This window comes from Balaenoptera ricei, chromosome 12 (genome assembly GCF_028023285.1).
Source record: "Balaenoptera ricei isolate mBalRic1 chromosome 12, mBalRic1.hap2, whole genome shotgun sequence".
Lineage (NCBI taxonomy): Eukaryota > Metazoa > Chordata > Mammalia > Artiodactyla > Balaenopteridae > Balaenoptera > Balaenoptera ricei.
Window position 1 is genome coordinate 12,037,866 of NC_082650.1, and position 12,801 is coordinate 12,050,666.

Consider the following 12,801-nt stretch of genomic DNA (forward strand, 5'->3'; position numbering starts at 1 on the left):
GGTGGTGATGGTGGTGAAATACTGTGAAAGTAAGCATGGAAAACAGTTCTAAATGAGAACTCTCTCGTGGTTCCAAAATCTGTTGCGTATAGAACAGGACCTATAATGTTAAATTTATGAGCTATTTCCCCAAAAAATTCTAACCTGGATTTCGTTAAAATGTAAAGTCAGTTTTCCAGACAAGATTTATTTATATCAAATCTAGTATTTAAAAACAGATTTACAATGTACAGTTCAAACCAAGTTATACTTGAAGATCTTTATTTAGGTCCCGAAGCATTGTGGAAGCTTCTCGTTTTCCATACCTTTTGTCAGTAGCCTTCAGTGACTTAACTCTCTTCTGTCAGTTGTCTTCAAATGAACCCCAATAAGATATGATGAAGAGGAGCCACATACCTGAGGCTCAGTTCACAGCTTCTGAATATTAGTGATGAAGCTCCAACAGGTTAACTTGCAAGTAGCAAATAAAGAGCAACGTAGAAATCCGAGCGGGGAAACTGCTGATGGTGCCAGGAGATAAATACCAGGTCCCCCATCTCATTTTTTGAGCTGGGGGAGAATTAAGAAAAGAGAGGCGGGGGAGGGAGGGAGTTGTTGTTACAACAGACTTTGTCGAAACCTGAAAGCTGAAAATGCTTCTGTGTCACTATATACAGAGGAGGAATTATCTGGGCGCTCACAAAAAGACTTTCTTTTCTTTTAATATTTTAGTCCATAGTTATAATTTATTTTTGAATTTTTATCTATGTTGGAGGATACCGTTTATTAGTTTATGTCCCCAATTAAAGAATATGGTCTGAAATATTTTTCACTAGACTGTGCTTTGCAAATGATAGTTAATTGAGACTCTGTTTATTCTGTTGCTTCTGACTTGTCTGAAATCAAGATTTACAAAATTGGTAACTTTCAAACTAAACATTCAAAAGACAGTTTTATATATATCTTGATAAAAGTAAAAAGAAAACCCAGCAACAGCTGTTGACTAGAATCTGAGCAGTAAACCTACAAGTATTTTTTTTTTTGGGCGGGGGCAGGGGATGTATCCTGAATTTTCTATTAATCTTTCCACTGAGAAAGATTTCTAAAGTATAATAGAAAGCTAGTGGGAAGCAGCCACGTAGCACAGGGAGATCAGCTCGGTGCTTTGCGACCACCTGGAGGGGTGGGACAGGGAGGGTCGGAGGGAGACGCAGGAGGGAGGGGATATGGCGATATACGTATGCATATAGCTGATTCACTTTGTTATATAGCAGAAACAAACACAACACTGTAAAGCAATTATACTCCGATAAAGATATTTTAAAAAATGCATATTTCGGTTATCTGGATTTTTCTGGATTTTTTGTTGTTTTTAGTTGGTTTGTTTTCATCTTTTCTAAGTCTGGCATTTAGCAAGATACGTATTGTTTTCTCCTCTTAGAAATCTAATGCCTGTGGATTTGTTTTTTTAGCCATAGTGTTGTAATTTTGCTTTATAAACTTACTTTCTTATTTAATTTCATTGAGATATATAAACAGTTCTTTGTCTAAGTACTGAGTGAAGTAGAGTTGAATTTCAGGCACTAACACTAACAGCATTGTTATTACCGCTGTATCAAGAAATCCACCAGATCCCTGCAGTGTCTTGGCTTGTTTTGCTCCTTGCCGCGGTTGTCGTGCAGACTCACCTGTGCTGGGGCTGACTGGTGGCCGGTGGAGGGGCCCGTCTGCTCCCAGCTCTGACCTCCAGCATAATGCAGCTTGCTGAGGGTGAATGGGTTAAGCATGCTTTAATGTACATGGTTATTTTCAAACCCTTTTTGATTATTTTTCTGCCTTGATGAGAACACTTACCTTCTAATACATTAGCTGCCTGTTTTAAAAAGGCAAACTTCTGAAATGCAAAGAACTTCCATTAACTACAGGCCTTTAACCCAAGGCAGAATTTCTAGTATAAGAAAGGAGCTAGAAAGTAGAGGTGTATAGAGAAATATAATTCATTGACATTATTATCTACTTCCAATGTGGATATTAAAGAGAATTAAATCTTTTAAGTCCTGAGGCTTCCCTAGATAACTCTTTGTTTATCTTTACCTTAGTTTAATGTCTCTTCTCCAGCCCTCCCCACTAAACACCCAAGTTTTGTATTGGGTTGGCCAAAAAGTTCGTTCGGGCTTTTCCGTAGCATCTTAACAGTTGTAAAATTTTAAACATCCAACCGAATATGTCCAGCTGCCGATGTGACATCACTGATAGACATCTCAGACCTAATCAGGGACAGAACTGAGCTCTTGACTTTCCCCACACCAATTCTCCCCAGTTTCCCAGTGTCCATTAACGGCAAACTCATCCTGCCATTTGGTAGACCCTGGATCTTAAAAACATCCTTGATTCCATACCCAAGAGCCATTCAATCAACAAATCCTTTTGTTTCTAAACTTCAGAGTAAATCAAGTATCCTACCATCCGAGCCCCTCTACTGCTTACTCTGGCTGAAGACCTCTAGAATGTAAACGGCACAAGGGCAAGGATTTCTGTCTTGTTAATTGCCAATTCTCCTGTGCCAGGAATGGTGCCTGGCTTATTGTAGAAGCATGATAAATATTTGTTGAATGAATTCAGAAGCTGATTTTGAGTATATAAAATAACAATAATACATTACCTTTACATGATTAAAAGTATAATTTTGTCCTTTTTTAAGAGACTGTCATTTTAAGTAATTTTGCAACTCTTTAGTTTTATAATCTTGATGTAATAATAATATCTACCATTTATAAACTGCTTCCTGTATGCTAAGTACTGTTGAGGTATTTAATTCTTAAAACAAGCCTATGAGATAACAGAAATCCTAATTTTACAGGTGAGAAAACTAAGCTCCAGAGAAGTTAAATAACTTGACTAAGGTCCATAATATGAGTAAGTAGCAGGAATGTGGGATTCAGGCCCAGAATATTGTGATTTTTGAAACCCTTATACATTCATAGCCCTGCCCTGCCCCCATCTAGAACAGAATGTGTTTTTAAGTCTCATTATAATGAGTCGTTCCTTTCAGTGGTAGTCTGGATTAAGCTGTGGAAACAAATGAACTCTGACATCTCTGTAGCTTTACATATAAACATTTGCTTCTCACTCATGCCAAGTCCATGAATGACTGCAGAGTAGCTGGCCGGTGACTCAGCAGTCCCATCTGTTTTCTTTAAATGTTTTTATTTATCTGTTTTTAAGAAGAAATTACATGTGATTCCCTTAGTGTGTTTTTCTTAGTGATGATACTCTGGATAGTCAAGACAAGCTTTTCTTTTTCTTCTCAAAGAATCGGTAGTTTGACTGAATGTTTGAGAAGTGGTAACAGTACCAAACCTTTGTGGGAAAGTAGTTCTCCAGACCTGCGTCGCTCACCCCTGCCCACATGTGAGCATCGTCTAGCTTTAGAAAAGCCCTGAGGCCCCGGCCCCGCCCAGTGGCTCTTAATTCAGTTGTCAGGGGTGATGCCCAGTCACTGTGTGTTTAAAATGCCGCCCCCTTAATTCCCATGAAAAGTTAAGGTTCTGATTTAAAAAAAAACAGCAGCGTCTTTTCTCATTTGCTTTCTCTTCAACCTTGAAAATAATTAAAGTTCAGAGTAAGATTAAGATAGTTAGTTACCTGTTCCAGTCCCACAAATTTAAAGTGATTGACTTAATCTTAAAATAATGTTTTTCTTCTGACTCAGTCGTGGGAAATTAACAGTATCGGCTGTGAGCACAATCAGTACATGATTTCCTCCGTCTTTATGGTGATTTTAGTTTTAAAATAATGCTTCAGGCTGCCCGAAGGCTTTATCTTTTAGAATTGGTAGTTTGTAGACCAGTTGATTATAGTGAGGACCGTGTTACAAATGAAGATGACTGTTCTCTGGTTGCTGTGTGTTCCCAAATGTCTCAAGAGGCCATCCTGGCTCCATGGCTCTGTGCAAGTCGTGTGTGTTTCTGCTTGTAGGTTGCACTGCCATTTGCTCTATTGTTGATTTGTTTTGACAACATTTTGTTGCTCCTTTTTATGTCTTCATGTGAAAGGATCTTGAGAATTTGTTTTCTATGTCTTTATCACATTATTTTAGACTATTAAGGCTGTCTTGGATTTTGTGGTGACACTTGCAGATCAGCCTAATTTTTTCAACCTCATAAATAATGCAAGTATGTATTTGCTGTGGCCTCCCCATTGCATTCTCTTTGCACATTATTTTGAAGAGCAGGACTTTTTAAAAAAACGTCCTCACTTATTGGTAGCGTCTCAGATTGCGGGCTGAACACCCCTCGTCCAGGCCTGGCTCTCAGCTCACCACCCTCTCCTCCTCCTCCCTTCTTCCTCTTTGTCTTCCTTCCCTGTGACTCTCTCCCTCTGCCCACTGGGTCTCCTACATTTCAGTCCCTGCCCACACTCTAGGGTCCTGGGTGGGTTCATGTGGACTTTGTGATGTTGCCAAATCAGAGAGCTTGCATCAGTTTTAATCATTTCTCTTACTTACTTATTTATTTATTTAAATTTATTTATTTATTTATAGCTGCATTGGGTCTTCGTTGCTGTGCGCGGGTTCTCATTGTGGTGGCTTCTGTTGTTGCGGAGCACGGGCTCTAGGCGTGTGGGCTTCAGTAGCTGTGGCTCGAATGCTCTAGGGCACAGGCTCAGTAGTTGCGGCGCACGGGCTTAGTTGCTCCGCGGCATGTGGGATCTTCCCGGACCAGGGATCGAACCCGTGTCTCCTGCATTGGCATGTGGATTCTTTTTTTTTTTAAGTATTTGTTTATTTATTTATTTATAGCTGTGTTGGGTCTTCGTTTCTGTGCGAGGGCTTTCTCTAATTGTGGCAAGCGGGGGCCAGTCTTCATCGTGGTGCGCGGGCCTCTCACTATCGCAGCCTCTCTTGTTGCGGAGCACAGGCTCCAGACGTGCAGGCTCAGTAATTGTGGCTCACGGGCCCAGCTGCTCCGCGGCACGTGGGATCTTCCCAGACCAGGGCTCGAACCCGTGTCCCCTGCATTGGCAGGCAGACTCTCAACCACTGCGCCACCAGGGAAGCCCAGCAGGCGGATTCTTAACCACTGCGCCACCAGGGAAGCCCTCTTATTTATTTTTGTATCTCCGGTTACATACATAGGAGGTCCCCCAAACCTCCATGAGTTAAACTAGTAAAATCAGCATGTAAAGGAGGAGATCCAGTAGCTATGGAAGTCATCTTTAAAAAGACACAATGTCTTTCAAGTCAGAAACAGGAAGAGCAGGACAACATGGACACATTTAAAGAATAGCTCTGCAGATGGAGAGCTGGCCTGGGTCCTGAGGGCACAGGGACTAGGAGCATCTGGTACCCTGTACCTTGTGCCAGTGAGGGGCCGGTGGCCACTGCAGCAGCATCTGCATGAGTTGGTTCCCATTCCGTGCCTCTGCACAACCCTCTCAGCATAACAGAGCTTGTTAGGTGGTTGTTATAGGAAGGGGATGCACTGACTAGTCAACTTGAGTGTCTCTTTGGCAGTTACGACTCATTATGAATGAATATATTTGCATCCATATTTGTTTATCAATCTTTTCATAATAGTAATATTTATAGCGGCAGCAATTGAGTACCTTGTGAGTTTGCTTAGATTGAAACCATCCCCGAGGAGTTCCCCTGTACTGTGGACGTGAAACCGGAGGTCGGGCCCTCGCTCTCGCCCCCTGGGCTGCTACAGCAGGGCTCCTCCCCTGGCAGGGGCCTCCCCACCTGCACATAGGGGGGCACAGTCCTGGCACAGTTAACACAGGCGCCTCCAGGTGCCGCCCTGTCACAGACACCGAAGTCATGGTTTGTGGGAAGGTCCTGGTTTCAGAAGGGTGTTTTCCCTGTGCTCATTCGGGAACTGCAGGCTACGAAGGACAGAAAATCCTAACCCAGCGTTTGTAAGTTCTCGTCCCTCTTGTACTTTGTTTAGAATTAAGTGTTCACATCCCTGAAAGTGTTTCCTTTCTTGGGACCAAGAGACCCTCATTCATCTTGTTGTTGTTGCTAGTAGGCATAATTTACATACATACCTATATTTACATATACAACATACACAGTAAAAAGCTCTCTCCATCCCCTCCCCTCACCCTGGGCACCACTTAGGCTTATTTCCCATCGTGCTGTCAGCTCACCCTGTCATTCTCTTACATGCTTGTGCTCTGAGAGGAAACACTGACAGTCTAAAATCTGTTCTTTTTGTATGATTCCAAGGAGGAAAAGAGACAAACCATTCAGACATCTATGGGAGACGAAAGGTGTGGTGGAACATCTGCAGAAATGAATATTGTTTCAATAACAAACACAAATTGTAAACTTTAAAGAAAGAACTATATAGGTCCTAACAGTCTTCATGCAATGCCTTGGTTTGGAATACCTGGAATGTTGTTGGAGTGTTTGAGTTGTAAGATTTTATGGCGGAAATTCTGTCCTTAAATTGGGCTTGGGATGAGAATTATGGGCAGAATAAAACAGTTCTAGGAAATGTGATCTACATGTTTGTAAACAGTTTGTTTTTCTACAAGATGCATAATTATAATAGCATAGGCAGCAGTGACTTGCGACTGCTCCCCTTATTGTGGGGAAGTTGTAACTGCAGGGCCCATGACATTCTCATGGAGACTGTCCTTAGCTCGGCATAGGACGCTGAGGACTAACTAGACACTGGTGGGTGGAGGAACCAAGCATCCCCCAGCGTGCTCACCTTACTCTCATCTCACCTGGCACTGAGTGTGACTCTCCCAAACTCCTGACCCCGTGTTCCATCAAGTGGTGCTGACCTCCTCAGAATCGCTGGACCCTTCCCATTCCCGTCTGCACAAGTCTGTCTGAGACAATACCACCTTGAACTGTGGATCCTTCTTGTATTGTTCTTGGAGTCTTTCTGATTATTCCCTGTAGTCATTCTTTGTTCTCATCATTCCTTCTACCGTCTCCCAGTTATGGTTATATCTTGGCTAAGTAGACTGTAACTTCCTAATCGTTTTTCCTCTCCACTGGCTTATCCTTTGATGGTCTCGAACACCATGGGAGCTGCTGAAGACCCTTTCTTAGATAATGGCCAGTATTGTTTCTGTACCTTTTCATACGGTAGTTACTGAGCTCTTTGGCATATTATGATCATCTCAAAGTCAGAAACTGGGCTGTACAGTCTTCGGTGTTCCCTGTACCACGTTGATTCAAGGTCTGACTTAGCAATCTCTCATATTTAAGATTTAATAGCTTCTTACCCCAGTTCTCTTATGAGTCCACAGTGCTGCTGAGCTCATAACCAGTCACGTCCTAGACATCCTGGCCTGGGAAATGGGACATCCGCCTCCAGCCTGCCTGTAGCCAAGGCTGCTCATGTTGAGAAGCATAACCTTAGCTTTGTGCAGCATTGACTTTATAGTGGATTGGAGAGGCAAATACTTAAAGTCGTTATAAATCCTCTAATTTGAAATTTTAGTAGGTCATTTTGGTATACTGATAGGCTGAGTTTGGAGAGGGGCTGGCAACATTTAAACTAGAATTTTTAAGTGCATCTAGTGCCTATGTACTGATCTCTTTTTTGTAATCAAACCCTTTAATGGACTTAAAACTCAAGGAAAAATAATGGTTGTAATTTTAAATAAGCATTCATTTATGAGTAAAAAGCATTTTTGTATGTTACTATAGTTACCGAGCAGCTTTCCTGTGGTTCTAGAGAAAATGGGCTCTGTCATACAGAGTAACTCTGAGAAGTGCGTTTGGAGGCAGGAGTAGAAGAGGGGGTGGTACAGGTTTCCCAGAGAAGCAGGACATGTTACAGGAAGAGCCTTTTTGACGCCGAGTTTTATGTGGTCCTCCACTAAATAGTAACTATTTGATTGTGAGTGGAAATTTTCTTTTATCCGAAAGACACTATTAGCCAACTTAACTGGGTGTCAAAATTATAATCAAACTTTAGAAGTCTACCGCTACAGTGTATACGGGGTGCTGCTGTATTTATACGGGGTTTTAAAACTTTATTTAAATAAAAACATTAGACGTTGCCTGTATTTGCAAACGTCAACTGTATCTCAAAGGAATAAAATCAGGCAAATAAAGATGAGGCCAAAATTTTAAATCCAAAGAATCTGGAAGTGGCAGTTTCTGTACTGGAAGGAGAATGCATCTATCCCTGTTTTTGTGCCTTTGGTCTTAATAGTATTTGAACATTAGAGTTTTGATAATATTTCATGGGTTTAGGGTTGGGTAGGGTTTAATTTTATCTCATAATTTACTAAAAGATTATTTTCTCTGGAGACTGGCAGGCCGCTCACTGTGGAAGAATCCTGTCAGAACTGACTAACTGGGAAGGATTGGACTGAAAGGGTTGAAGGGACCTGAGTCATAGAGGGCTGGCAGAACAAGAGGTGGGGACAGGAATGCCAGCGAGCGCAGATGGTGGGAAGGGGTGGGGCGAAGTCAAGAGAATGGTCTAGAACAGTTGAGTTCACTTCTGTCCGTTTTTCCTTCCACAGAAGTGCTCTCACGTGAAGCATCTTTCATCCCTCCCTGGAGAGGTGCCCCTGTCCACTTAATCCCCGAGTCACCTCCCCGGTCCCGGGTGCTCTCCAGGGACTCTCTTCTCTGTACCGACCGCAAACCTCTCTGGGACTCCTGGACCCTGTTCCATGGCACTTTTGTGATGGTCTAAGGAAAGTCCCGGCCTTTTAACCAAAACACTTACTTTCCCACAGGAATTATTTGTTAGTGAACTTGGAGAAACACATAGAACACAATTTGAAAAACTATTAAAATTTAATAAGAACGTTGAGATGGTCACTCTCTGCAGTGGAATCACAGCTCTTGCACCAAAGGTGTATAATCGTCACTAAAATAGTCTGAAGGCTGAGGGACATTTCGGGGAGCATTTTCAGGCGGAAAGTCCTCTCCCTTGGCAGTTTTCACTCGACTGCTTAGAACGTTCTCAGCGTTTGCCAGCCTCAGTGACTGACAATGGGGAGGAGGTCTGGTGGGGTGGCTCAGACCCCGCAGGAGAAACGCCACTCACACCTCTGAAAGCCCATCCCGTTGGCCATCTTTGGTCCGTCTCGTCCACACAGTCTCACGTCATACGCCAGTATTTTCCCTCCAACCTAAAAACAAAAACAAAACAAAAACTTCCCCATCCTCATATATTACAGGCCCATTTTAAGGAGTTTTGTAGCCACAAGGATTTTTAGGAGTGAGTCCTCCCAAGAGAACATGATAACCCCTATGGAATTTGAAAATATAGAATTCCTTCTGAAAAGCAGCGGTACAACCCACACCACACTTCATAAATTGCTGTACTTTCTTAGCCTTTGTAGACTCTGTGTGATGTTCTGAGTAGCAAGTTTAGCAATAATCCCTTAGCGACCAAAGCTTTTGTAAATTATGAATAGACTTCCCATTTCCTAGACCGTGGTCTCTGCCAGGCTTTTGTGTGGGCGATAACTGCTTTGACTCCATTTCTCCGTTAGTCTTTACTTTCAGTATTTTTCTATTGTTATTTTGAATATATCCTTGTGAATCACCATGAGTCCATTTTTAGAATAGGGCAGGGTATATAAATCTCTTATCAGATATGCCTGAAAAGTTTTATTTTCTGATAAAGAATTTCAGCCACCGGATAGCAGCTTGACACTTAAACAGTAATATTTTTGGTGGTTTCCATTCTATTTGGATCCTGCCTGTGCCTCTTGGGGCATTTAAATTAAAGTCGCTACCAGAAAGTTATGTGGCCGTGCAGACAATGAGTATGAATTCAGTCCAGCTGATTAATCAGTGTCTCTGACACTCTGGGGAGTTTAGCGCTAAGTGGTCCCTGGGGGCCCATCTGCCGTGTCTCTCTGGTTTGAAGTCCAGCCTTATAGTCAGAACTGCGGCTGCAGCTTATCTTCTACTCATTCAAAAGCTAAATAAAATATTCTAATGCTGTTATCTGCCTACTGACTTTAATGATTATTTGGATGGATCTTAAAAGGCCACTGTAAAACTGCATTCTAAAATTAAGTGACCATCAAGCACAGGCCTAGTGGATGTCATTATAGAACAGATGCAGCCAACTGTGAGTTCTCTGCGGCAGCTCAGATGCAAGCGTAGCATCTCACACGCCTGGAGAAAATGAAACTGAAGTCCACGTAAAGGGTTGTTCGTGAAAACCATGCTCTTGATGACCTATCCTCCTGTGTTCTACAAAGATAAATTGTTTAATATATTACACCAGGCAGTAAAATGTTTGTTTTCTGACCATGAAGGTGGACTCGGGCGTGGTGCATTTCACCCCCCTGACCCGGCCCAGGATAGAGCAGCCATTCAGGCTGGTGGAGAAAGTCGTTCAGAATGCCTTTCAGTTCCGAAGGAAATACTGCCATCGAGGGCTTGGGTAAGAACGCTTCTCTTCCTTTTCAGTAGCACCCTTTACAAACTCCTCAATCACCTTCAAAGATTAAGGACTTTGTTTTTATGATTGTTCAACCTGCCTGTAAATATTACTCTTGGTTCAGATCCTGCGATGAACAAACCTTGATGGCCACTGAGGAGAAAGCAAAATGTTGATTTAACCTCAGATGCCACCGAGAGGTTCTGTTTGGTTTGGTCGTAAGTACAAACTAAAACTGACATCACACAGTTTATAGTGAGCCTGTACTGGGGAGGTCATGACCCCTCACTCAGGACTCAGACCGTCTGAACTGTTTTCAGTCTCGACACTTCTGGCACTAAATGTGTGGTGTTTTCCCCAACACCGACAAATTCCCTAACTCTCCAGACAGCACCTGGGCGTCCTACAACTTAATTCTAGTCCGGTCACTCACTACCTGGCATTAGCACAGCCCCTCAGCTTATGGGCCCAGTGCCGCAAGGCTGTCCCCACTTCAGTCGCCAGTCGCGGGTCCCAGGTCGCAGAACTCACTGTCATGTATCAGTTTTAAAGGCTGTAACCCAGGAACTACCAAATGGGAGAGGGGCACAGGGCACCATACGGGGAGCAGGGTGCACAGAGCTTCCGTGCCCGCTCAAGGTTTCCCACCCTCCCAGCACCTCAGTGTGTTCACCCACCCCGAAGCTCTCCGAACCCCATCATTTGGGGGTTTTATGGAAGCTCCATTACCTAAGCAGGATTGATTAAATCATTGGCCTTTGGCGATGGAGCTCAGTTTTCCAGGAGTGGAGCTGAGAGGTCCATCCTTCAGCCACGTGGTTGGTTCCTCTTGCCACTGTTCCCCGTCCTGAAGCTTTCCAGGGGCCACCAGGAGTCGCCTCATGAGCACAGAGCTCAGGTGTGGTTGAAAGGGGCTTGTTACGAGTAACAAAAGGTGCTCCTGTCACCCCTGTCACTCAGGAAATTCCAGAGATTTTAGAAGCTCTGTCTCAGGAACCTGGGACAAAGACCAAATATATATTTCCTACCATCACACGAGCTAGTGGGTTTTAAATGCTTTCTTTCCATCCAGTTGTTGTATCTCTTGACGCTTTTAAAGACGTACTTAGACGGAGGAAGCAAATGTAACTTCTGAGTAGCCAAGACAGTGTCTCGAAGTATCCACATGAGCACGTTTCCATTGAGCGGCGGCTCCCGTGTTGTGCCGTGGGCGCCGCTCTGGCCAGGCCCTGAGGCGCGTCCGGAAGCCCAGAGAGAGAAGGCGGCCTAAGAGTCTGCGGCCTGATGGCCCTGAAGTCACCGCAGCAACGTGTTACGTCCGGTGACAGCCTAGAAAGTGGGTAATTAGGCCCAACTGTAGTCTGTGTACGAAGGCAGGAAAATGTATGTGTATTTTTAAAAGATTTTCATCTAATACAGTCAACTTTAGCTGTTTAAGGGGGTTCAGCTTTAGTGGCCCGTATTTCTTATTTTCTAAGAATAGCTCCATTTTAGTTCTCTCATTCGTGAAGGGTCCCTTTAGCACATGAAACTACTTTAGGCACAGCTAGACGGCTGCATCCTGAATCCACTGGAATCCACAAAGCGCGCTCTTGAGGATGTGAGAGGGCTGATGGAAGAAGCCTCACCCTGCCGTTTGTTGGCTCTAGTTAGTCCCGTGTTCATACTTCAGCAGAGTTCCTGCTTCTCTAGTTGGGGACAGGGACGCCACTGGCGATCCTCGTGCTAGTTGGAATGAGGGCACCCCCTGATACGCTGCAGCACGCCACCCAGCCCCCACCAGGATGCACGACTTGGCAAGTAAAACACAAGCTGGATTTCACACACGGTGTGACCCCTACAGTTGTACATGATAGCTCTGATTCATGGAGGGAAAAAATTACAGAAAGTACATCCTACCTGTAGAAATCCTGGAATTGGCCTGAGCCTGGAGTTGGCCCTAGTGTTTCCAAGACAACCCCCCAGCTAAGTGATGGGCCCCGTTTACTTCACATGCACAGTCCCCTATGCAGATACGGACCAAATCTTTTGACCCACTTTGACCTTTCGGTGTCCTTCAGTCACACCACACCACAAATCAGTCCCAGATCATAGTTAGAAACTATGATCAGACCCCTGCTTGCCATGAAACTGAACTCAGCGATCTCAGTCAGCTCACCCTGAGAACGTAGGGACACGCGGCTCCTGGTTGCGAGGACCATCGGCCTGTAAGAAAAAGTCAGTCTCCTCTCGCCACAGTGTCTTCCGAGTCCTCTGAGACTTGAGAGAAGAAAATAAAATCCAGGTGTAGCTTTGCAGTATTTCAGTCAGTCACTTGTACTATTCATTTTAAAACAATGATCTGATTTAGACAAAATTTAAAATGTATACTTTGAATCAATTTTAAAGATGCTTCAGATATCTTAAAAGAGGAAAATAACTTTCTATTTTCACA

At 43.6% G+C, this 12,801-nt stretch overlaps 1 protein-coding gene across 1 annotated transcript in view; it reads left to right on the top strand.

Moving 5' to 3' along the window:
* The window catches only part of TFB1M (transcription factor B1, mitochondrial), a 74,609-nt gene that overhangs the window by 57,287 nt on the left and 4,521 nt on the right, over positions 1–12,801 (top strand). The window contains exon 6 of the mRNA XM_059940954.1: positions 10,243–10,370. Within this exon, the coding sequence (XP_059796937.1) occupies positions 10,243–10,370 (128 nt within the window). The remainder of the gene's footprint in view (positions 1–10,242; positions 10,371–12,801) is intronic.